The sequence below is a fragment of the Eleutherodactylus coqui genome, chromosome 1, assembly GCF_035609145.1.
Source record: "Eleutherodactylus coqui strain aEleCoq1 chromosome 1, aEleCoq1.hap1, whole genome shotgun sequence".
Classification (NCBI taxonomy): Eukaryota; Metazoa; Chordata; class Amphibia; order Anura; family Eleutherodactylidae; genus Eleutherodactylus; species Eleutherodactylus coqui.
This window is the reverse complement of record NC_089837.1, coordinates 537993588-538020641: the sequence shown is the minus strand read 5'-3', so window position 1 is coordinate 538020641 and position 27054 is coordinate 537993588. Positions and strand designations below refer to the sequence as shown.

General features: G+C 48.3%; 2 protein-coding genes across 2 annotated transcripts in view; one reads left to right on the top strand and one right to left on the bottom strand.

Annotated features, from left to right (window-relative positions):
• The window catches only part of LOC136592487 (oocyte zinc finger protein XlCOF8.4-like), a 100225-nt gene extending 78229 nt beyond the window's left edge, over positions 1–21996 (bottom strand). The window contains exons 1-3 of the mRNA XM_066588602.1: positions 21966–21996; positions 11880–11994; positions 11648–11785 (exon numbers count right to left, since the gene is read on the bottom strand). Coding sequence (XP_066444699.1) covers positions 11648–11785; positions 11880–11975 — 234 coding nt within the window. The 5' untranslated portion in view covers positions 11976–11994; positions 21966–21996. The remainder of the gene's footprint in view (positions 1–11647; positions 11786–11879; positions 11995–21965) is intronic.
• A 134-nt stretch (positions 21997–22130) lies between these two features.
• The window catches only part of LOC136592449 (zinc finger protein 773-like), a 107929-nt gene continuing 103005 nt past the window's right edge, over positions 22131–27054 (top strand). The window contains exon 1 of the mRNA XM_066588601.1: positions 22131–22320. The gene's annotated coding sequence lies outside the window, so the exon portion shown is untranslated. The remainder of the gene's footprint in view (positions 22321–27054) is intronic.

Sequence of the window (27054 nt, the reverse complement as noted above, 5' to 3'; positions counted from 1 at the left end):
GAGGCAGTCCAACTGGGTACTAGAGCTAAGATGCCCAACCAAATCACAATGTGCATCCAAGCTAGAGGTGGTACAACAGGGTCCTAGAGCCTCCATACCACCTGTATCACATCTTGTATCCATAGAATGGTCGAGTTGGAAGGGTCCCTCCAGGATCATCTGATCCAACCCCCTGCTCAATGCAAAATTCACTAAATAACCCCAGATATCTGTACAGCCTGTTTTCGAACATTTCCATTGAAGGAGAACTCACCACTGACAGAATTGCGTGGTCTGTATTTAACTCCTCATTCAGCTCTGAAAAATCCATCTGCCTTGCCATTTTGGGAACCTGGCCAGTAGGACAACAGAAAATTAAACCTGGAAAAGAAGATAGAATCATAGAACTGTAGAGTTGGAAGGGTTCTCCGGGGTCATCTGCTCAGTGCAGGATTCACCAAATCATCCCAGACAGATATCCATCCAGCCTTTGTTTGAGCACTTCCATTGAAGGAGAACTCACCACCTCCCATGGCAACCTGTTCCACTCATTGATCGTCCTCACTGTAAGAAAGCTTTTTCTAATATCCAAATTGTGTCTCCTCCCTTTCAGTTTCATCCCATTGCTTCTAGGCTTTCCTTGTGCAGATGAAAATAGGGATGATTCCTCTGCATTGTGACAGCCCTTCAGATAGACAGCTATTAAGTCTCCTCTAAGTCTTGTCTTCTGCAAGCTAAACATTCCCAGTTCCTTTAATTGTTCCTCATAGGACACGCAATGCAGACTGCTCACCATCTTGGTAACTCTTCTCTGAACTTGCTCCAGTTTGTCTACGTCTTTTTTAAAGTGGGGTGCTTCTCTTAATACAATGCAGAATTGTGTTTGCCTTTTTGGCTGCTGCATCATATTGTTGACTCATGTTCAGTCTGTAGTCTATTAGTATACACAAGTCTTTTCCACATGTGCTGCAGTTTAGCTTAATTGCTCCCATTCTGTATGCGCTTTTATCATTTTTATTGCCCAGATGTAGGACTTTTTCCTTGTTAAATACCATTCTGTTAGTTGCCGCCCACTGTGCAAGCTTTTCTAGATCTTTTTCAATCCTCTATCTCTCCTATCTAGTGTTAGCTATCCTGCCTAGCTTTGTGTTGTCGGCAAACTTGACCCGTTTCCCCTCAATTACCTCCTTCAGCTCATTTATAAAAATACTGACCACCACTGGTGTGGTACCCCGCTTGACACATTCTTCCAATTGTATGTGCAGCCATTTATGACCACTCTTTGAGTACGATCACTCAGCCAGTTGTGAATCCACCTAACAGTTGCCTTGTCAATCCCAGATTTGGTCATTTTTTCAATAAGTGTGGTATGAGACACTTTGTCAAATGCTTTACTAAAGACAAGATATACTATATCCACTGCATTTCTCTAATCAATCCAGTCTATGAGTCTGTCATAGAAGGAAATTAGATTCTTCTGGCATGAGTTGTTTGTTACAAACCCATGCTGGCTCTGGTTAATTACCCCATTCTCATCCAAGTACTTGCATACACGTTGTTTAATAATTTGTTCACAGACTTTCCTGGTATAGAAGTCAGGCTTACAGGCATGTAGGTTCCTGGGTCCACCTTCTTACTTTTTTTTTTTTTTTTTTTTTTTTAAGTGAAGGACAACATTTGCCCCCAATCTTCTAGGATTTCTCCTGTCCTCCAGGAATTCTCAAAGATTATGGGTAGTGTTTCAGCATATGTCTGTTTATAGATATTCTGCATTCTTTTATTCCCCCACTAGCACAGGGAAGATCAATGATGTTACATCTACTTTCTCAGAGAAAACAGTAGGGATTAACCAATTCAACATTTTCATCCTGTAAGCATCCAATAGCATCTTTGACTTTTCTTTGGTTTTTGACCCCCCAAATCCTTGTTTATTGCTTTTAGCCTCCGTTGCAAGCCTAAATCCATTATTAGCTTTAGCTTTTCTGACACTTGCCCTATAGTTTCTGTAGACCGCATTATATTCTTCTTTAGATATTCCCCCCTCTTTCCAATTGATAAAGCTAGTTTTCTTCCTTTTTAATGTGTGAAATCTGTGTTCATCGATCCTGGTCTCTGTAAATGCTTCCCATTCTTCCATCTTTTAGGGATTGGTAACGATTGGAAAATATTGTGAATTGAGTTTCTCAAAGCACAATCTTCTTGGACATTTCTGTCCTTAAGAACATCCAGCCATTGGATTCTTCCTATCCTCCGAGTCCATTACAATCTACCTCTCTGAAATTCAACCTTGAGGTCTGAGTCTTCTTAGGACTTCCTCCCCATTTTTTAAAACTTTATTGCATTTTCACATTTCAAAACAAAGAAAACAAAAACAGTGGATGTGTGACATAATACTTTTGACATGCCTTCATAAATTGCTGATATGTGTAACACATGAACATAGCCTTAAGATAAAACAGCATAACGTATATCTGTGTGATTCTTATTTACATGCCTTATTAAGTACCGTATATACCGGCGTATAAGGCGACCCCCCAACTGTCACCTTATACGCCGGTAATACAGTGGAGAAAAAAAAAATCATTACTCACCTCCCCCGGCGTTCTGCGGCGCAGCTGCAGGCTGTTGCTCCCTCCTGGTCCCCGGCAGAGCATTGCTTTCTGAATGCGGGGCTTGAAATCCCCGCCTCCAGAAAGCTAATACACACGCCGTTAGCCAGTTACAGCCATTCAATGACATCATTGAATGGCTGTGATTGGCTAAAACACACGTCGCTTCAGCCAATCACACTATTCAATGACATCATTGAATGGGTGTGATTGCTAACACACGTGCGCCTTCAGCCAATCACAGCCATTCAATGATGTCATTGAATGGCTGTAACTGGCTGACGGCGTGTGTATTAGCTTTCTGGAGGCGGGGATTTCAAGCCCCGCATTCAGAAAGCAATGCACTGCCGGGGACCAGGAGGGAGCAACAGCCTGCCGGAGCGTGACAGAACGCTGGGGGAGGTGAGTAATGATTTTTTTTTTGACACTTTTTTTTTTGTATTACCGGCGTATAAGACGACCCCCAACTTCAGAGCAGATTTTTCGGGGTTCAAAAGTCGTCTTATACGCCGGTATATATGGTTTTTCACAAACTATAAGCATTCACATATGCAACATTCTCCTTCTGTAGGTATATAACAAAAATAAGTACATAACTAAAAGCATCATGACAAACATAATGGCTATTCTTCAAAAACATATCATATGTTCCAATTTCCTTTATTATATCTGTTAAGAATATTCTTAGGTTATAGGACACACACACACACACACACACACACACACACACACACACACAGAAAAGAAATGTATCTTCCTAATTTTTTTTGCTCCCCCCCCCTCTTTTTTAGTTCCATATTAGTGTAGTACTATCCTTATTTAGAATCTGTATTATGATAAGTTTAATTCTCTTCCTCCCCTTTTTATCCAACATCCAAGGATATCATGATCACTGCCTCCTAAGGTCCCAGCCACCCTTACTTACTCAACCATTCCCTCCCTGTTGGTAAGAATTAGGTCCAAGATAGCAGATCCCCTCGTTTTCTCTTCTACCTTCTGGAAGATAAAGTTGCCACAAGAGCGGATAAGAATCTGTTGGATCCATTACTTTTACCTGAGAGATTCCCAACAAATGTCTGGATGGGTAAAATCTCCCATGATCACTATGTTGGGCTTTTTTGAGAGCTTGGCCATCTGATGTAGAAAGAGTTCCTCCATATCTTCTGCTTGTCCCGGTGGCCTATAGTAAATGCCTACAATGGTGTCCTTTCTGTTGTTCTCTCCTTGTATTCTCACCCAAACAGTTCCTACAGAACTCCCAGCTCTGAAGCTTGAATCTCTGTGGAGATGAATGTTTTCCTAACATACAACGCAATAGCTTCTCTCCTCTTTTTTCAGATCTGTCTCTAATAAGTTGTATCCTTCAGTCCTTGTATCACAATCATGTGCATCTTTCCACCAAGTTTCTGTGAGGGCCATGACATCATATTTCTCTTCCTGTGTTAAGAGCTCCAATTCTTCTTGTTTGTTTCCCATGCTCTGTACATTTGTGTAGAAACATGTTAGTTTGTGATCGGGGTCTCTTGTTCCTCTACTTTCCTTCAGAATGTCTTGTCTTTGTTCTTTCTTTGCACTTCTACAAGGTTATATACATTTTTACCTGGCCTTTCACTTCCCTTCCCATAGTGTTCTAGTTTAAAGCTCTCCTGATACGTGTAGCCAAATATATGCTTACCTGTTTTTATAAGGTACAATCCGTCTCTAGCAAGCAGTCCATTATATAGGCAATTCACTCCATGGGCTAGAAATCCAAAGTTTTGCTGACAGCACCATTGACATAGCCAGTTGTTCACCTCTAGAATCCTATTCTTATTCCATGGACATCCACTGGGAGGATGGATGAGAAGACCACCTCTGCTCCTAGTTCCTTCACCTTCTTTCTGGGGTCTTCAAAGTCTCTGCAGATAGTTTCAACGTCCTTTTTTGCAGTTTCATTTGTACCTACATGTATTAGTAGGAATGGGTGGTGTTCTGTAGGACTGAAGAGTCTTGACAGCTTATCAGACACGTCTGTGATTTGTGCACCTGGAAGATAGAACACCTCTCGTGAGGTCATCGGGTCTGCAGACAGCGGCCCCTGCTCCTCTCAATAGAGAATCCCCTAAAACTACCACTCTCCTCCTCTTCACAACACTTCTTTTTTTTTCCTATTCAAGAGGATTCTGTGTTCTTACTAAACTATTTTTTGCTCTACTTCATTGTTCTGTGTGAGAGCCTGGTAAGTTCCCAAGCAGTATGGGTGCTGGCTGACTCCTGATCCTCCAAGCTTCTTTGCGTCACATGCTTCCATTCCTTGGCTTCTGCATTTCTTTTCCTTCAGCATTCTGAACACTTCTCATTTGTTAAGGAAATCCTCATGTTCCCTAATGAGTTACAATGTGGCTATTCAACTCTAAAGACTACGCACCTTCTCCTCTAGTAAAGACACGAGCTTGCAATTCCGGCCTGTGAAGTTTGGCTTTTCGTCTAGTAGGTCTATAAACATATAGAATACGCTGCAGCTCACCATATGCATACATTTATATTACACTCAAGTTCTGCCCTAACAACCAATCAGGTTGAATCAGGAAACCCAAACAACCAATCAGCTTGCTGGAATTGTGAATCAGAACCAATGAGGCTGCTGGAATTGCTCCATAGTGCCGAACTTGAGTGTAATATAGATATATGCTCACCATATGGCTCCTCCACCTTCCATGTTATCAGTTGATGTCAATTACAAACTTCTAAAAGTCACGAATTGTAGTGAAGTTATATTACCTATAAGATACTACTAAGTGTACAACTTTGCGTGCTTAACGGTGTACAGTCTGGCGATGTCCTCCCAGCAGCTAGACACGGCTAAAGCCAGCAATCTTTCCACTCAAACAGACTCTTCACTCTTCCTAAAAATGCACAGGGAATATAGAATCATAGAATGGTAGACTTGGAAGGGACCTCCAGGGTCATCTAATCCAACCCATGATTAGTGAATAGGATTCACTAAATCATCCCAGACATATATCTGTCCAGCCTTTGTTTGAACACTTCAATTGAAGGAGAACTCCCCATCTCCCGTGGCAACCTGTTCCACTCATTGATCACCTCACGGTCTACTATCTAATCTGTGTCTCCTCCCTTTCAGTTTCATCCCATTGCTTCTAGTCTTTCCTTGTGCAGATGAGAATAGGGCTGACCCCGCTGCAGTGTGACAACCCTTCAGATATTTGTAGACGGCTGTTCAGTCTCCTCTCAGCCTTCTTTTTTGCAAGCTAAACAGTCCCAGATCCTTTAACCGTTCCTCATAGGACATGATTTGCAGACCGCTCACCATCTTGGTAACTCTTCTCTGAACTTGCTCCAGTTTGTCTATGTCTTTTATAAAGTGGGGTGCCCAGAATTGGACACAGTATTCCAGATGAGGTCTGACTAAGGAAGAGTAGAGGGGGATAATGACCTCATGTGATCTAGACTCTATGCTTCTCCTAATACATCCCAGAATTGTGTTTGCCTTTTTGGCTGCTGCATCACATTGTTGTCTCATGTTCAGTCTATGATCTATCAGCCCAATACCTCCCATTCTGAATGTGCTTTTTTTTTCATTTTTCTTGCCCAGATGTAGGACTTTGCATTTCTCCTTGTTAAATACCATTCTGTTAGTCACTGCCCACTGTGCAAGCTTTTCTAGATCTTTTTGAATCCTCTCTCTCTCTTCCCTAGTGTTAGCTAATCCTCCTAGTTTTGTGTCATCAGCAAACTTGATCAGTTTCCCCATCAATTCCCTTCTCCAGATGAGCCCAGGAAAGAGCCTTGTGGTTCCCCACTTGATACATTCTTCCACTTGGATGTGCAGCCATTTATGACCACTCTTTGAAAATATATACATTATCTTCCTGGAGCTCCAATCTCTGGTCTTTATCTTATCAAAACAAAAGGTCTATTGAATGCATTATTGTTAGTGGACACGCTATCCCACTCAAAGTTGTACATATTCCTCCGGATGGTTCCAGTCTGCATGGCCACCTCCACATGGGGTTTCCTGGGTAACGTGACAAACCATGTAAAATGGTGAACATATTTTATTCCTCGGTTCCTCTGAAGCAACCACAACTTCTTAAAATTTTCCATATGAAAAACAGGCAGAAAAAAAAAAAAAAAAAACTATACCTACCACACACACACACACACACATATATATATTATACACATACACACACACACACACACAGTGAGGGATTAGCGTTTAGGATCGGTAGCAACCTGGGCATAAGCAGTCAGAGACAGTGACACTTGCGATAAAGTCTTTAGTCCAGGCTTTGCCTGGGTTTATTTCCAAGCAAACAAAACGAAATACAGGCCTTAACATCAGGCAAACACAAAGTAAATCCTGCTCGTCTGAGCACTTACTATACAGGTAGCGTCCTTGTCTACACAGTGGTAACAAAAAAGGTCTCCTGCACACAGCCAGCCAGGCCTCTCAGACCTGCAAAGGTCTCAGCTCTCTCAGCCCACACGCTGGGCTAGCCGGGCTCCCTGCTCCACAGAGCCCTCTCTCTGGCTCTCAGCCAGACGCTCTCTCTGGCTCTCAGCCAGACGCTCTCTTCTTAGGCCCTGTAGGCCCAGGCTTTACATGGCCTGGTACCAGCCCCACCTGGTACGTGGGAGTGACCATCCCACCCTTCACTTTGGTCACTCCAGAAAAGCCGGCCCGGATTATGCGGCTTGGAGCCACTTACTTGCTACAACGTGTCAGTAACTTAATGCTACTGACACCATACTGCCAGCTTCCTCCACCGAGCCCAGGCTGCTCGGTGGCACGAACCTGGCCAAGTGCTCCCCAAAGCCTCATAGGAGAGCATCCTAGGCGAAATATATATGCCCTCCAGCACTTTGCCGGTCACCTTCTCACATACCCTCCTCCTCTGTTCGAGCCTGTGGGGTCGGACACCTTTAGGCGCCATACAATGCGTCCTTGACAAGGCACTGGCATTGTCCTGTAGCTTTCCTGCCCTATGTTTTATGACACCAGTACGCCTTGGTATATCGGAGAACACATCTGAATTACGTCGTATACATTCCCTAGACTCTTGCGGTCGGGATTTGGACAAGGACCCTGATACACACACCTCTGGGACCGCCACATGGGGGGTGCTCACTGCAGTCAGGGCTTCTCTGTCCTTCCATGGCTTAATTAGGTTTACATGGTACAACTGTTCTGGTTTCCGCCTACCTGGCTGGTATACCTTATAATTTACCTCTCCGACTTTCTCAATTATTTCGTAGGGCCCTTGCCATTTTGCTAGGAATTTACTTTCCAGGGTGGGCACCAACACTAGTACCCGATCCCCAGGGTTGAAGGTTCTCACCTTGGCGGACCAGTTATATACCCGGCTTTGGGCTTCTTGAGCCTGCTGTAAATGTTCTCTAACAATGGGCATGACCGCCGCAATTCGATCTTGCATCAGGGAGAGGTGTTCAATAATACTCCTGTAGGGGGTGGACTCGTGCTCCCAGGTCTCCTTAGCTACATCAAGGAGCCCTCGGGGATGTCTACCATAAACTAATTCAAAGGGAGAGAACCCAGTGGAGGATTGTGGGACTTCACGGATTGAGAACATTAAATATGGCAGCAGACAGTCCCAGTCCTTCCCATCCTTATTGACTACCTTTTTTAGCATGCTTTTTAGGGTCTTATTAAATCTCTCAACCAGACCATCCGTCTGTGGGTGGTACACAGACGTCCGCAAGTGCTTAATATTCAGCAGCTTACACAATTCCTTCATGACCTTTGACATAAAGGGGGTTCCTTGGTCCGTCAGGATCTCTTTTGGTATGCCCGTGCGGGAAAACATGTGAAGTAGTTCCTTTGCAATACCCTTGGATGACGTATTGCGTAAAGGAACGGCTTTGGGGTAACGGGTGGCATAGTCTACAACCACTAATATATGTTGGTGACCCCGGGCAGACTTTACCAAGGGCCCAACTAGGTCCACAGCGATCCGCTCAAACGGCACCTCTATGATGGGCAAGGGCACTAAGGGGCTCCGGTAATAGGGCATAGGAGCTGTTATTTGACACTCCGGGCATGACTCACAGTAACGTTTTACATCACCATGTACCCCAGGCCAGAAAAAACGCTGAAGGATGCGTTCCTTAGTCTTTTCGCTCCCGAGATGATCTCCCAGCACATGCTTGTGCGCCAGGTCTAAGACCATCCTGCGGTAAGACTGAGGTACCACCAGCTGTTCCACAACCTCCCCACGGACCTTGTCAACCTGATACAACAATTCTTGGTTGACTGCAAGGTGTGGAAACACAGTATCAGCCCCTGGAAATTGAGGCTCCCCATTCAGTACTTTAACATTTTCCCTGGCCTTTACTAAGGTGGGGTCTCGGAGCTGCTCAGTTCCGAAATTGGCACGTGAGACCTCTAAGTCAGGCATAGCAACTACTTCATCCTGTACCTCCGTCTCACCCGCCAATACTGTTAAGGGAAAGTTATCCCTATTCTCTTGGGTCACCCCTACTGCTGGAACCGTACCCTCAGGGTCAAACGGTTCTGGACACACATCATACACATTTGCATCATCATGAACCTTATTTGCAGACGACCCTCGGTGTCGCCACAAGTCCCAAAATAGGGGAAAGTCTCTCCCGAGGATCATGGTGTGCATTAGGGATTTTACGATGCCCACCTCATGGGTGGCAAGTCCACTCGGAGTATCAAGTCTTACAAGGGCAATAGGATACTCTTTGGTGTCCCCATGCACACACACCACTCCCATGCGACGGCCGGTGACGGTTGTGGGATCGACCAGGCTGGAGTGCACCAGCGTAACCAAGCTCCCTGAGTCCAGTAGAGCTGTCACCGCAAAGTCATTCACCTTTAGATGACATAATGGTCGATCAGTCTCTGACACAGTCTCTGCAGAACATACTGGCCGTGCGAACATCGACCTCCGCCGGGCAGAGTCACAGTCCATTGGTTCCACGGTAAGTGGACAGTTGGCGGCAATATGCCCGGGCTCACGACAGCGCCAACATAGTATGGGGGCCCCGGTCTCCTTGGGGTTCTACCCGGGACCCGAATGTCCATTTGGGGCTCCTCCTCTGCCCCAAACGATCCCCCTCTGAGCCGCCTCCCTTTGGGACACTTTTGACACCCCTTGCATACGGAACAGTCTTACCAGGGGCTCCAGCCGACTCGCTGTTCCCGGGGTTGGAACGTCCAGGAGGCACGGCTCGCAGTAGGTCCTCCGTGGCTTTATACCTCTCGACGAGGCTCCCGAGTTGAGCATTAGTCTCGGCCTGAGCTCTCATGGCCTCCTCATGGACCTTTTGCTGGGTCGCCGTCGCTTGTTGCTGCTGCACATTCATTTGCACCAGCTGCTTTATCAGTTCCTCCATCTTGGCTGTATCTGATGGCTGTGCCGTTGCAGCTTTCACCCAGGACATGGGGGTTACAGCACTCTCCAGTCAATGTCTCTTGGGCGGTTGCCCTTAGCAACGGTTCTCCAGCTGCTGCAGCAAAATGTCCATTAATTGGTGTATGTCTCTTCAAGACCGATGCCCGCATCCAAACACCGTATGTGAGGGATTAGCGTTTAGGATCGGTAGCAACCTGGACATAAGCAGTCAGAGACAGTGACACTTGCGATAAAGTCTTTAGTCCAGGCTTTGCCTGGGTTTATTTCCAAGCAAACAAAACGAAATACAGGCCTTAACATCAGGCAAACACAAAGTAAATCCTGCTCGTCTGAGCACTTACTATACAGGTAGCGTCCTTGTCTACACAGTGGTAACAAAAAATGTCTCCTGCACACAGCCAGCCAGGCCTCTCAGACCTGCAAAGGTCTCAGCTCTCTCAGCCCACACGCTGGGCTAGCCGGGCTCCCTGCTCCACAGAGCCCTCTCTCTGGCTCTCAGCCAGACGCTCTCTCTGGCTCTCAGCCAGACGCTCTCTCTGGCTCTCAGCCAGACGCTCTCTCTGGCTCTCAGCCAGACGCTCTCTCTGGCTCTCAGCCAGACGCTCTCTCTGGCTCTCAGCCAGACGCTCTCTCTGGCTCTCAGCCAGACGCTCTCTCTGGCTCTCAGCCAGACGCTCTGTTCTTAGGCCCTGTAGGCCCAGGCTTTATATGGCCTGGTACCAGCCCCACCTGGTACGTGGGAGTGACCATCCCACCCTTCACTTTGGTCACTCCAGAAAAGCCGGCCCGGATTATGCGGCTTGGAGCCACTTACTTGCTACAACGTGTCAGTAACTTAATGCTACTGACACCATACTGCCAGCTTCCTCCACCGAGCCCAGGCTGCTCGGTGGCACGAACCTGGCCAAGTGCTCCCCAAAGCCTCATAGGAGAGCATCCTAGGCGAAATATATATGCCCTCCAGCACTTTGCCGGTCACCTTCTCAACACACACACACACACACACACACACACACACACACACACACCTTCTGGGGAGGATTGTTTTGGCAGGGGGTGTATAGTCGATGCGTTTGAGGGTCGCACCAGCCCCTTCCTCAGGTATATTACCAATGAGCATGGAAAATGTGCAGTTCTGAAACTTGTAATGTGCGCTAATATGTCTTCTGTGCGTCCTATCTCTGTGGTATTGCAAATTCCTGCTGAGGATACTGTGTGCTCTGCTCCTGAGCCCATATAGCGTGAATGCTGTACATGATGGGCAATTAGCGCTAAAACCTTGGCAGCTGTAACACATATGTTGTGTTGCAAAAAGGTTAACTGCTGTCAATACACAGCTACAGTAATCAGCCTACAACTTCCCACCATGACATGTCACCAGCACTCACCTTTCCAGCAAGCAGCTGAACACCTCTCTACAACCAGCGCTCACCTCTCTAGTCAGCAGCCTATCACCCCCTGCCTGACATGCTGGTAGTTCTCACCTCTCCAGTCAGCAGCCGGCCACCTGCCGCCCAACAGTTAATAGTCTGCCACCTCCCTGCCAGGAACACTCACCCCTGCAGCCAGCAGGCTGCCACCTCCCTGCCGGCCGCACTCGCCTTTCCAGTCAGCAGCCTGCCACCTCCCACCTGACATGCCAGTAGTGCTCACCTCTCCAGTCAGCAGCTCAGTGATCTTGTTGTTTAGTCCCAGGATTTCCTGATAACGGTTTCCCTCATGTATTAGCGAGTGAGGTGGAGGCACCATTATTGCACCCTGGTCCGTTACCTTCTTCATTACTATGTACTCCTGTATAGAGAGAGAGAAACCGATATCATTTATACATTCCCCTCACCTCTGCAGTCTTTGCTTTAGTAAAACAAGTCTTTATGGGATCCCTCACCTCTCCAGTTAGCAGGTAGATCATCTCTAAAGTGAGGTTTAATATCCTCTCAGCCAAATGATTTCTGTCCTTGTCCATCCTTAGTCGGTCAGCCATGGAGAGAATTCTTTAAAAACTAGAGGCGGAAAAAGAGAGTGAATCAGAAAACACAAGAAAAGCTTCATGAAGGAGAAGACTCCTTATCAAGAAGAGATCTAATGCCTGGGAGACTGATGATGCCCCAGGGGTGCCGGAAGGTTATATCAATACAGCAAGGCCGCCTGCAGACCGCCGGGTCGGATCCCACTGCGAGGATCCATCACGCTCATTTACCCCATTACAGGCTGTCCAGATAGCACTACAGCGGTGAGTAAAGACCTAGTCCCTCCATTGGAGCCCCTGACAATCACTTACGGAACCATAAAGGCACCACAAAGCACACTTTGTGAAACTTTGCTCGAGAAATAGAGAGCGCCCCTTGTTACAGTCCTGGGTAGAATAGATGGGAGAGATCTCTGTACTGACCCCTGATATATCTATACACAGTAGAGCGCCCCCTTGTTACAATCCTGGGTATAATAGATGGGAGAGATCTCTGTATTGACCCCTGATATATTATACATAGTTATTAGAGCGCCCCCTTGTTACAGTCCTGGATATAAAAGATGATGGAGAGATCTCTGTACTGACCTCTGATAAATCTATACATAGTTGTTAGTTTACCGCTCAGCTGTCTTTTGTCTAAACTAAATAAGCCCAATTTTGTCCGCCCATTCTATTACTTTAGTTGCCCGCCTTTGAAGCCACTCAATCTCGGATAGGTCCTTCTTGAGTACCGGTGCCCAAAACGGTCAATATTCCATGTGTGGTCTGACCAGTGACTTGTAAAGAGGAAGAACAATGTTCTCATCATGCGCCCCTAGATCTCTTCTGATGTCCCCCATGATACTATTTGCCTTGGCAGCAGCTGCCTGACACTGGTTGCTCCAGTTAAGCTTACAGTTATAAAACCCCCAAGTCCTTCTTCATGTCGGGGTCCCATTAGTCTGTATTGGCGACATGTATTTCCTGCCGATGTGCAGAACTTTATATTTATCAGTGCTAAATCTCATTTGCCACTCTTCTGCCCAAGCCCCCCCAATCTCCTTGCGTTCTCTCATGTTAATTTCTTTATATAGTTTTGTGTCATCTACAAATACTGATATTTTACTGCACAATCCTACCAGGTCATTAACCCCTTAATGACAGGGCCTATTTTGGCATTGAGGACCAAACTATTTTTGGTATTTTTTCATCTCCATTTTTCAACAGCCATAACTTTATTTTTCCGTCGACGCGGCCGTATAGGGGCTTGTTTTTTGCGTGGCGAACTGTAGTTTTTATTGGTACCATTTTTGGGTACATAGACTACATTGTAAAACTTATACTTTTTTTTATGATTGTAGGGAGAGAAAACGCATCAATTCTGCCATAGACTTTTGGGTTGTTTTTTTTTAGAGAGTTAATTATGCAGCATAAATGATACACTACATTTTTTTCTGCGGGTCGGTACGGTTACAACGATACCAAAATTGTTATTTTTTTTAGGTTTTTCCCCAATAAAAGCCCTTTTTTTGGAAATAATTTTTTTCTAAACTCACTGCATTCAAAGTCCTGTAACTTTCTTATTTTTCCATGGATTGAGCTCTGTGAGGGCTTATTTTTTCCGAGACGAGCTGTAGTTTTTATTGGTACCATTTTTTTTTTAAAATCACTTTTATTGCATTTTTTGGGATGCAAAAATGCTAAAAATTAGCATTTTGTCTCAGTTTCTTAGCGTTTTTTTTAACGCTTTTTGCCATGCAGGATAAAAAGCGTGTTCAATGTATTGTACGCGTCGTTACGGACGCGTCAATACCAAATATGTGGGATTTTTATTTATTTTTTTATGCTAATATAAGAAAAAAAAAGCATTAAAAAAAGGGTTTTTTAACTTTTTTTTTTTACATTTTTATTTTTTGATCTTTATTTTTCTCACACCATCTGTGTCCCTCTCAGGGACTTTCACCACAGCACTGCAGATTGCTACTTCTCTCCTGCCATACCTTATAGCTTATTACAGTAATCTTAGGCTATGGCAATACAGGACGCCAGCGTCCCGCTGCGACGGCGGGGGGCATCAGAGTAGCACGCTCCCTCTGTGAACCCTTTCCCTGCCGCGATCTACTTAGATCGCGGCAGGGAAGGGGTTAACAGCGGGTGGGCGCAACTCTGATGCCCCCCGCCGTCGCAAAGGGACGCTGGCTATCACTGACAGCCAGCTCCTGCTGCAGGATAGCGCGAGATCTGCTATGATCTCGCGCTATCCCTATGACGTAAGGGTACGTCATTTTGCAGGTACCCCGCTCCGATGACGTACCCTTACGTCATGGGGCGGTAAGGGGTTAATAAATGGAGTAAAATGAATAGGGCCTAAAACCAGCCTCTCTGGTACCCCACTAGCAATAGTTTCTCCCTCCAATACTGCCCCTGGTGGTACCCCATTTGTAACGGTGACCCAAATCAGAGTATGGGTCATTTATAACCCCCCTCTGCTTTCTACCACTGACCAGTTACTTACACACATTCTCGCCCGCACCAAGCACTCTCACTTTATATACCAGCCCAGTATTAAACGCTTTGGAAAATTCCAGATACACAAAATCCAGTGATTTCCCAGTCCAGGTCAGAATTTACCTCCTCATAGATAGAAGCTGATCTCATAGACCAGTGTTGATACGGAGTTATACAGCTATTTACCCTTGAAGTCCTCCAGGATGGCATCTCTTAAAAACTATTCAAACATTTTGCCCACAATAGAAGACTTACAGGACTGTAGTTTCCAGGTTCACTTTTTGACCCCTTTTTGAATATTGGCACCATGTTGGCTATGTACCAATCCAGTGGAGCAGACCCAGTCAATAAATATGAGAAACACATTGCTTAATTCCCTTTGAACCCCAGTGATGTCTATTTTCATCTTTTTAAGGCTGCTCTGCACTTCTTCCTGGGTTAAACTGGTGGAGATTTTACTTTATCACTCTGCATCACATCTGACATTTCATTTTCCTGTGAATACACTGCAAATCTATTAAATAGTTTTCTCTCCATTCTCCTCATCAGCCTCTACAAGTTTTCCTATATTTATTAAAGGGCCAATACTTTCAGTATTAATCTTTTTACTATTTATAATCTTTTTACTATTTATATAGTTGAACAGTTTAGGGTTAGTCTTACTCTCCTTTGCAATAAGTCTCGCTGTCTCCATCTTTGCTGTTTTTATCTGATTTTTACATATATTGTTTTCTTTATAGGTTTGTGGTGCTTTTTCACTACCTTCCAATTTTAAGCACTTTTTTGCTGTTTATTGCCTGATTACATCTTTTTTGAGCCACATTGGTTTTCTCCTATTACTAATGGCCCTTTTACAAGGGCCGACAGTCGCTTAAACAGCTGCAACGAGTACTAACGTCACCTCTGAGGTGTCATGCAGAGCGTTTAGACTGATCGCTGGATTCTCTCTAGGCACTTCACCTTTATGTGAAGCGCTGAGTGGAGAGCTTTTACATGTAACGAGAAGCCAGTGACTGTGATTGCTGTCAGTTTTTTTTGGGAGAGAGCGATGTCCAGTGTTATTGCCTTCTGTCTATGAAATATAGACAGATATACAAGATGTACTCCATGCTGTGTGCTTGTGTCTCCACAGATGGCCTTAGTAAAAGGAATCCCCCAGCAAGATGTCTCCATCCTCTGTATTCCCCGAACTGTCCAGAGGACAATGTCCCAGAGAAGCGTCAGGTAGATGGCACTGAGCCCAGTAGTGCATCTATACAGGGGTGTTGTTTGGCACCTGTATCCCCAGCGGCCCATCTTTAAGTGAGAGGTACTGTGAGGCTGGGTTCACACAGAGCATAATTGCTGCAGAATGTGCAGACTTTCTGCATGGACATTTCGCCCGCAGTTTTTTATCCCAGGATTAGCCAGCAAAGTGCACAAGGTTTGCAAGAATCTCGTCCACATGCTACGGACGATCCGTTGCAGCCAAGCCGTGCTCAACTTTACATGCTGCGCAGAATTCAAAGACGAAGCACGCCAATTCTTTCCCCATCTCCGCGGCGGCCTCTCTTCGCTTTATGGGGCGTGATGGCTGCAGCAGAATACAGGCGGTACAGCTGCCCCAAAATTCGTGGCGAAAGGCTGTGGGTTATGAAGCTGCAATCTTGCAGTATTTCCATGCAGTCATTCAGCGAGATTTCCACTGAATTTTCGGTCCCGTGTGACCCCAGCCTTAGGGTTGTGCTTGCTGGGATCTGTTGTACCACAGTGTATCTAGCAGCACAGCTCCTCAGGTGTGGTTTGCTCCAGAGAGCCAATCACACAGGTCTGTTGCTTAACCCCTTAGTGACGGCCCCATAGTGTTTCTACGTCCTGGCCTGCTGGGTTTAATTCCTAGAGGACGTAGAAACATGCATCCTCTAGGAATGAAAGCCCTGCAGGCTCAGGACATGGTAGCTGCATGCTGCCGATTACCAGAGGTAGGCGACAGCATGGAGCTGTCATCCAGGGCCGCGGGACCCCACCCACGGCAATCGCGTTAAAGTGTATGGGCAGTTTAAAAAAAAAAAAAGAGTAAAGTTTAGGGGAGGCTGAGAGTACTCCCCCGTAAGGGGGGCTGAGAGTATTCACCCCCGGTCCTCCGCAGCGTCCGCCGTCTTCCCTCTTCTCCTCAGCCCTGCATTACGCATTACGTCACACGCTTGCGCAGAGAGCCGGGAGGCCCGGGAAATTTAAAAACTCCCTGCTCCCGGCTAGTATGAGTAGCCGAGATCAGGGAGCTGTCACCGGGAGCCGCTGTATGAGGTTCCAGGTCACATGATCGCTTCTATCCAATGGATAGCAGCGAACCTGGAAAAGCTGTGAAAAGTTTAAAAAAAAAAAAAAGCTCGTTTCATCTCCCCTCATATCATATCCATGAGGGGAGATGAAATTAGGTACCTAAAGCCCCCAGATTTATCCGCGGATCTTGCCCGGCTTCAGCGCACGCGTCCGTCGCCAAAATGGTAGACACAGGCGCAAAAGCTGTAGATTGGCGGGGGGGGGGGGGGTAATTTAAAATCTCCCTGCACCTGGCTACTACATGTAGCCAAGAGCCTGGAGATTTCATGGGGTGCCATGGTACGCTTTTCCCAGTCACGTGATCACCGTTATCCAATGGATAATGGCGATCATGTAAAAGTAAAATAAAGCTCAATTTTCACCTCCCGTCACAGATCGGATCCATGAGGGGAGGTGAAATTACTTAAATAAGGCCACTGGCGATGTCCCCAGACGGGATCCTTATCCGCGGATCTTTCCCCAGTTTTGGCGCATGCGCCTGTCGTCAGAATGGCGGAAGCAAGCGCAAAAGCTGGGGAGGGCAAGAGGAAATTTAAAATCTTCTTGCTCCTGGCTACTAAAGGTAGCCAAGAGCTTGGAGATGTCACAGGGGCCGCAGTGAGCGTCTTCGGTCACGTGATCGCCATTATCCAATGTATAATGGCGATCACATAAAAGTTAAAAGACAGTTAAAGTTGGATGCTCCGTTCAGTTTAGGCCCCGTTGTGCATCCAGACAGAAGATTAGGGCCACAATGGGTATTTTTCTGAACACGGGACAAATGGGGGTATACATTTTGGGGTGAAAGTGTTTATTCCTATGTATGCTGTACAAAAAAAATTATTTTTAAAATGACAATTACCAAAAAAACAAAAATCGTAATTTTTTCCTTCTGCTTTGTTTCGATTTATTTAAAAACGATGGAGTCATAATACGCAGTATACCCCTAGATGAATGCGTTGAGGGGTCTAGTTTTTATTATGGGGTCATTTGTGGGGGTTCTCTATCGTTTTGGCCGCTCAATGGGTCTACAAGGGGGCAATGGGGCCTAAATCACCTTCAACCAAAATGTCTGTTCTGAAAACCACCCGCTGCTCCTTTCAGTTAGGGCCCCGTTGTGCATACGGACAGAAAATTAGGGCCACAATGGGTATGTTTCTGAACACGGGACAAATGGGGGGTATCCATTTTTGGGTGAAAGCCTCCATTCATATGTCTGCTGTCCAAAAAAAAACTGTTTTTAAAATCACATAATTGATTAAAAAAAAAAACACGAAAATCGTAATTTTTTACTTCTGCTTTGCTTTGATTCATTCAAAACTGTTGGGTCAAAATACGCAGTACACCCCTAGATTAATGCGCTAAGAGGTCTAGTTTCCAAAATCGGGTCATTTGTGGTGTATCTATCATTCTGACACCCATGAGCCTTTGCACTCTTGACTTGGTGCCGGAAAATAAAGTCTTCCTCAAAATGTTGATAATTAATGTTAAATTTGTATGTCTCCTAAATGGTTTTAAAAAAAACTAAGGTTTTTCCAACGTGCGTCCAGAATAAAGTGAACAGATGGAAATATATATCTGAGCAAAAATTTGTACAGTATGTTTGCACATATTTGAGATATTACAGTTGAAAATGTGAAAAAAAGAAAATTTTTTCAAACTTTTCCCAATATTGGCGCTTTTAATAAATATACACAAATTCCATGGGTCTAAGTACAACATGTGGGGAAAAAACAATGTCAGAATCACTTGGATTTGTAAAGCCTTTACGGAGTTATATGTTAAGTGACACGTCAGATTTGCAAAATGTGGCGGAAACAGGCTTCGTCACTAAGGGGTTAAATATACCAGCTCCTTTATTAGGGCCTGCTGGTTTCCCTCCTGCAGTGTAAGTGGTCCTGTGTTCCTGCCTGTCTTCAGTATGACCAGTATTGTGTTCCTTGATGTTTGTGCAGTCTTGTATATCTTTTCTGCATGTGACTGGACATGGTGTTCGTGCAGCGTTCAGTATGTTCAGTGTGAATGGTGTCATGCTCCTGCCTGTCTGTGTGGCTCTTGGTGCATGTGGTGTGAACTGTGTCCTGTGCTGCTTGGATCATTTACGATCTAGGGCTAGGTAGCTTTCAGTGCGGAACTCCATAATGCCAGTAAGAACAATTCCTGGATCAACACTTTTCAGAGGTTCCTTCCTGATTCCAAAGTCTGGCATTCGGAAGATCCCCCTATTAACAACTCATTCTATTTCAAGTCTATATCCTGTAATATAATAGCATTCTAGAAAGACATCTAGTCCCTCTTAAACTCTTCTATGGATCCTGCCATCACTACGTCCTCAGGCAGAGAGTTCCACAGTCTCACTGCTCTTACAGTAAAGAACCCCCTTCTATGTTGGTGATGAAACTTTCTTCTAGACGTAGCAGATGCCCTCTTGTTACCGTCCTGGGTATAAACAGATCATGGGGGATGCATTGTTATACAGCGGAGCGCTCTGAGCGGAGGATGCAGAAGACATGCGGGGCCGCTTGTCTTCGGCATCCAGCTGTTCTCTGTTCAGAGTGCTCGGCTGTTATACAGCAGAGTGCTCCGAGCAGGGTATAGAGAGCACAGCTGGACAGCTCTGCTCTCCATACTAGCATGTGTTCAGGGAGCAGGATACAACTGAAGCAGTAGCTTCAGCTGCCTCCCACTGTGAATTCCTGATAGGCCACCTGGGGACGGCTGGGTCTCGAGCCCCTGCAGGGACCAGCACTCGCCTCTCCCTTGACTCTGGCTCCTTGATGTGCCAGCTGCTGGCCAGCCAGCGCAGAGCCGAGCCGGCGGGGAGTGACATTTCTGTGCAGGGCTCTGCGAGTCCCGCACAGAAATAAAGCATGCCGCGGTTTGTTTTCCACGCGGACAAATCGCAGCTGTTTGCCTAGGATTGCGTTTTCTAATGCAATCCTATGGCAGCTTCCACGGGCGGAAATTCTGCGGGAAATCCCGCCGCGGTATTTCCGCCCGTGTGCAGGGGGCCATAATTGATTGCTGATCTTTCAGCATGCTGAAAGACAACAATGAGCGTCAGCTTAACAAAAACTGCACAAAGTTAGTGCAGTTAAACACAACGATAATCGCTCAAAAGGCGCTTTTGACCTAATTTTGAGTGATAATCGTTGTGTCTAAATGGGCCTTTAGTAGTCTAAGTGGCCAGAGCTACTTAAGTGTTCAATGCTTGGCCCATTCAGACAGCAGTGCACAGTGTGAATTAGGGGATTAGATTATTGCATCAGCAATTTTAGCCAGCCAAAAACAAGGACCAGAAGTGGCATATCAGAGGGCAGGGCAGAGAATAACTACCACAGGTAACACACCATCCCCCACCTCCCGTCTCAGGACAGAACTTCTCCCAAAACTGGTAGGTTGCCTTAATATAAACCATATGAATAAGGCTGACTCTACTAATCACTCAACCACAAGGCTTTCCCCAGTACTGCAACATTCTATATGTCCTCACTTATCTCTACTGCCCTGCAGGTCCTGTGGAAGAATCCTTCCATAGCCAGAGCTCTATCTACAGCAGGATCCCAATCTCCCTCTTTCCACTGGTCATACCACCCACCTAATAGCCGAGCATCCTACTTGCCTTCTTTTCAGCCTGGCTGTACAGCAAACTCATTTTTACGCTGTCAAAAATCAGAACCCGTAAACCCTTCTCTCCTAAAGTTCTAGATGACACAAGGAACCAGAAATGGTATTCAGCCCATGGCTGTCGTCTTCCCAAGCCACTTAGTGAAAAAACTCAGCGTAAACTTTCTCCAGTAAAAGCTGAATATTTCTCCACATTGAGGAATCATCAGGAGGACCTTTTACACAGTGTAGTGTCACACGCAGATCTTACACCTCCTCGAACCTCACTCCCCCCCCCCCCCATATAATAGACAGGACCCACCATATAATATACTGTAGTGTCACACGCAGATCTTACACCTCCTCGAACCTCACTCCCCCCCCCCCCTCATATAATAGACAGGACCCACCATATAATATACTGTAGTGTCACACACAGATCTTACACCTCCTCGAACCTCACCCCCCCCCCCATATAATATACTGTAGTGTCACGCGCAGCTCTTACACCTCCTCGAACCTCACCCCCCCCCCCCATATAATATACTGTAGTGTCACGCGCAGCTCTTACACCTCCTCGAACCTCACTCCCCCCCCCCCCCATATAATAGAGGACAGGACCCACCATATAATATACTGCAGTGTCACCCACAGACCTGTTACACCTCCTCCTTCCACAGTATATACTGTAGTAGCAGCCATATAACTGTTACACCTTCTCCTCATTATATATTGCAGTGTCACCCGCAGATCTTACACCTCCTCCTGGCTCCAAATATCTAATGTGTGTCCATCATATTATATACTGTAGTGTCACCTCTAACCTGTTACACCTCCTCTCACATTATATAATGGGTCACCGGCAGAGTTCCATACTCTTACGCCACCCCCCTCCCGCCACGTTCCATACTCTTACGCCACCCCCCTCCCGCCACGTTCCATACTCTTACGCCACCCCCCTCCCGCCACGTTCCATACTGTTCCGCCACCCCCCTCCCGCCACGTTCCATACTGTTCCGCCACCCCCCTCCCGCCATGTTCCATACTGTTCCGCCTCCCCCTCCCGCCATGTTCCGCGTCCCCCTCCCGCCATGTTGCATACCGTTCCGCGTCCCCCTCCCGCCATGTTGCATACCGTTCCGCGTCCCCCTCCCGCCATGTTGCATACCGTTCCGCGTCCCCCTCCCGCCATGTTGCATACCGTTCCGCGTCCCCCTCCCGCCATGTTGCATACCGTTCCGCGTCCCCCTCCCGCCATGTTGCATACCGTTCCGCGTCCCCCTCCCGCCATATTAGAGAGAACAGCACACCCCTAGGTGGACCTCCCTCTATATTAGCAGTAGGACCCCCATAGACCTGTTACACCTACATATGAGAGGACCCCGCAGACCCCTGTGGTAACTCCTCCTGCTCAGTACACACTCCATTACCAACTACACTGATAGCTTCTCCGCAGCTCCGGACTAACGGACGGTTCCGTTCAGTTATCAGTAACTTATAGACGAGCGGCTTCCCTGAGTCCCCCTGCAGCGCCCCCGCGCCGCCTCCGCCAGTCAGACAGTCACACGCCGCACATTTACCACACGCAGCGCACCGCACACTTCTCACCCAACTCCTCGTCAGCTCCGCCCTCTTCCAGCACTGATCACATGATGGACACGTCACGCAGGTCCTTCACTACCCAGTCCAGGCTGCTGTTAAGCTCCTCCTCCGGTCACATGATTGTGACATCACCACAGGTCCTTCGGCTCCGCGCTGCGGCTGCTGCATAGATCTATATTACAGCCCAGTTCGGCAAAAACGCTGAGGCCCCACAATGGCGTCTCCTGTGCTGTAACTCTGAACAACCGAGAAGACGGCACCTTCTAGCAAACTGCCGACCGGCTGCTTCCATACAGGCTTATGGTCACGTGACGCGACGTCATCACAGGTCCTGCAGCTGGGAGTCCTCATCTACCGAGAAGTGTGTTGCATGCAGATATGTATTGTATTCTGTGGAGGGTATTATATGCAGTGAATTATAATTAGTTTGTGTATTATGTGTAGTTTTATTATAAGCCGTGTATTATATGTAGAGTGTATATTATATGTAGTACATTATGTGGACTGTTTTATATGTTTGAGTCTGTATTGTGTACTTTTATTATATGCAGTATGTGTATTGGGTGTAGTATATTATATGCAGTATGTGTATTATATGTGGCGTGTAGTGTCGTAATGAGAGGTTTGAATTAAAGGGGCACTTGCTCTAATTTCTTTAGCGCAGCGTAGGGCGCGGGCTAGGTGGTGGATTGAGCTGAGGGATACAATGTCGGGCGGCGCTGCGGACCAGGGATACAATGTCGGGCGGCGCTGCGGACGAGGGATACAATGTCAGGGCGGCGCTGCGGACGAGGGATACAATGTCGGGGCGGCGCTGCGGACGAGGGATACAATGTCGGGGCGGCTCTGCGGACGAGGGATGCCAGGCGGGGCGGCGCTGCGGACGAGGGATGCCAGGCGGGGCGCGCGCTGCGGACGAGGGATACAATGTCGGGGCGGCGCTGCGGACGAGGGATACAATGTCGGGGCGCGCGCTGCGGACGAGGGATACAATGTCGGGGCGGCGCTGCGGATGAGGGATACAATGTCGGGGCGGCGCTGCGGACGAGGGATACAATGTCGGGGAGGCTCTGCGGACGAGGGATGCCAGGCGGGGCGGCGCTGCGGACGAGGGATGCCAGGCGGGGCGGCGCTGCGGACGAGGGATGCCATGCGGGGCGCGCGCTGCGGACGAGGGATGCCATGCGGGGCGGCGCTGTGGACGAGGGATACAATGTTGGGCGGCACGGCGCTGTGGAGGAAGGGATACAATGTCGGGCGGTATGGCGCTGTGGATGAGCGATACAATGTTAGGCAGCGCGGGGCTCTGGATGAAGGATACAATGTAGGGAGGTGCGGCGTTGTGTATGAGTGATACAATGTAGGGAGGCGCGGTGCTGTGGAGGGCTTTATGGATGAGAGAGGCAATGTAGGGGCGCGCGGTGCTTTGGTTGAAGGATACAATATTGGTCGGTATGGCGTTATGGATAAGGGATACAATGTTTGGCGGCACTGTGGATGAGGGATACAATGTCGAGCGGCGCACTGTTGTGGATGAGGGATACAATGTCGGGCGGCGCACTGTTGTGGATGAGGGATACAATGTCGGGCGGCGCTGTGGATGAGGGATACAATGTAGGACGGGGCAGTGTTGTTGATGAGGGATACAATGCGTGGTGGCACTGCGCTGTGGATGAGGGATACAATGCGTGGCGGCACTGCGCTGTGGATGAGGGATACAATGCGTGGCGGCACTGCGCTGTGGATGAGGGATACAATGCGTGGCGGCACTGCGCTGTGGATGAGGGATACAATGTGTGGCGGCGCAGCACTGTGGATGAGGGATACAATGTCGGGCGGCGCTGGGCTGTGGATGAGGGATACAATGTAGGGCGGCGCGGTGCTGTGGATGAGGGATACAATGTCGGGTGGCGCTGTGCTGTGGATGAGGGATACAATGTCGGGTGGCGCTGTGCTGTGGATGAGGGATACAATGTGTGGCGGCGCAGCACTGTGGATCAGGGATACAATGTCGGGCGGCGCTGGGCTGTGGATGAGGGATACAATGTAGGGTGGCGCTGTGCTGTGGAGGGTTTTATGGATGAGAGAGGCAACGTAGGGTGGCGTGGTGCTTTGGTTGAAGGATACAATATTGGTCGGTGTGGCGCTGTGGATGAGGGATACAATTTCGGGCGGCGCTGTGGATGAGGGATACAATTTCGGGCGGCGCTGTGGATGAGGGATACAATTTCGGGCGGCGCTGTGGATGAGGGATACAATTTCGGGCGGCGCTGTGGATGAAGGATACAATGTCGGGCGGCGCTGTGGATGAAGGATACAATGTACGGGCGGCGCTGTGGATGAAGGATACAATGTCGGGCGGCGCTGTGGATGAAGAATACAATGTCGGGCGGCGCTGTGGATGAAGGATACAATGTCGGGCGGCGCACTGTTGTGGATGAGGGATACAATGTAGGGGGGCGCTGTGGATGAGGGATACCATGTAGGACCTGGCAGTGTTGTATATGAGGGATGCAATTCGTGGCGGCACGGCGCTGTGGATGAGGGATACAATGTGTGGCGGCGCAGCGCTGTGGATGAGGGAGAGAATGTAAGGTGGCGCGGCACTGTGGATGAGGGATACAATGTCGGGCGGCGCTGTGGATGAGGGATACAATGTCGGGCGGCGCTGTGGATGAGGGATACAATGTCGGGCGGCGCTGTGAATGTGGGATACAATGTCGGGCGGCGCTGTGGATGAGGGATACAATGTCGGGCGGCGCTGTGGATGAAGGATACAATGTCGGGCGGCGCTGTGGATGAGGGATACAATGTCGGGCGGCGCTGTGGATGAGGGATACAATGTCGGGCGGCGCTGTGGATGAGGGATACAATGTCGGGCGGCGCTGTGGATGAGGGATACAATGTCGGGCGGCGCTGTGGATGAGGGATACAATGTCGGGCGGTGCTGTGGATGAGGGATACAATGTCGGGCGGCGCTGTAGATAAAGGATACAATGTCGGGCGGCGCCGTGGCTAAGGGGCACAATGTCGGGCGGCGCCGTGGCTGAGGGGCACAATGTCGGGCGGCGCCGTGGCTGAGGGGCACAATGTCGGGCGGCGCCGTGGCTGAGGGGCACAATTTCGGGCGGCGCCGTGGCTGAGGGATACAACATAGGGATGTACGGTGCTGGGGATGAGGGATACAATGTAGGACGGGGCAGTGTTGTTGATGAGGGATACAATGCGTGGCGGTGCGGCGCCGTGCATGAAGGATACAATGCGTGGCGGCGCGGCGCTGCGGATGAGGGACACAATGTTAGGCGGCCCAGGGCTCTGGATGAGGGATACAATGTAGGGTGGTGTGGCGTTGTGTATGAGAGATACAGTGTAGGGTGGCGCGGTGCTGTGGAGGGCTCTATGGATGAGGGATACAATGTAGGGCGGTGCTTTGGATAAGGGATACAATGTACGGCAGCGCTGTGGATGAGGGATGCAAAGTAGGGCGGGACAATGTTGTGAATGAGGGATACAATGTAGGGTGGCGCTGTGGATGAGGGATCCAATGTAGGTCGGTGCGATACTGTGGATGAGGGATACAATGTAGGGCGGCGTGGTGTTGTGGATGAGGGATACAATGTAGGTCGGTGCTGTGGATAAGGGATACAATGTAGGGCGGCACAGTGCTGTGGATAAGGGATACAATGTAGGGCAGCATGGTGCTGTGGATGAGGGATACAATATAGCGCGGCGCTGTGGATGAAGGATACAATGTAGGTTGGTGCGGTACTGTGGATGAGGGATACAATGTAGGGCGGCGTGGTGTTGTGGATGAGGGATACAATGTAGGTCGGTGCTGTGGATAAGGGATACAATGTAGGGCGGCACAGTGCTGTGGATAAGGGATACAATGTAGGGCAGCATGGTGCTGTGGATGAGGGATACAATATAGCGCGGCGCTGTGGATGAAGGATACAATGTAGGTTGGTGCGGTACTGTGGATGAGGGATACAATGTAGGGCGGCGTGGTGTTGTGGATGAGGGATACAATGTAGGGCGGCGTGGTGTTGTGGATGAGGGATACAATGTAGGGCGGCGTGGTGTTGTGGATAAGGGATACAATGTAGGGCGGTGCAGTGCTGTGGATGAGGGATACAATGTAGGGCGGCGCAGTGTTGTGGCTGAGGGATACAATGTAGGGCGGCGCAGTGTTGTGGATGAGGGATACAATGTAGGGCGGCGCAGCGTTGTGGATGAGGGATACAATGTAGGGAGGTGTGGTGTTGTGGATGAGAGATACAATGTGGGGTGGCGCGGTGGAGGGCTCTATGGATGAGAGAGGCAATGTAGGGGGGCGCGTTGCTTTGGATAAGGGATGCAATGTAGGGCGGCGCTGTGGGTGAGGGATACAATGCATGGCAACGCGGCGCTGTGGATGAGGGATACAATGTAGGGCGTCGCGGTGTGGTGGATGAGGGATACAATGTAGGTCGGTGCTGTGCTGTGGATGAGGGATACAATGTAGGGTGGCGCGGTGCTGTGGATGAGGGATACAATGTAGGGTGGCGCGGTGCTGTGGATGAGGGATACAATGTAGGGTGGCGCGGTGCTGTGGATGAGGGATACAATGTAGGGTGGCGCGGTGCTGTGGATGAGGGATACAATGTAGGGTGACGCGGTGCTGTGGATGAGGGATACAATGTAGGGTGGCGCGGTGCTGTGGATGAGGGATACAATGTAGGGTGGTGCGGTGCTGTGGATGAAGGATACAATGTTGGTTGGCGAGGTGCTGTGGATGAGGGGTACAATGTAGGGCGGCGCGGTGGAGGGCTCTATGGATGAGAGAGGCAATGTAGGGGGGCGCGGTGCTTTGGATGAGGAATACAATGTAGGGCTGTGCGGTGCTGTGGATGTGGCATACAATGTGGGGCGGCGCTGTGGATGAGGAATACAGTGTGGGGAGGCACAGTGTTGTGGATGATGGATACAATGTAGGGTGGCGCTGTGCTTTGGAGGTCTTTATGGATGAGGGAGGCAATGTAGTGGGGCGCAGTACTGTGGATGAGGGATATAATGTGAGGCGGCGCTGTGGATGAGGGATATAATGTGAGGCGGC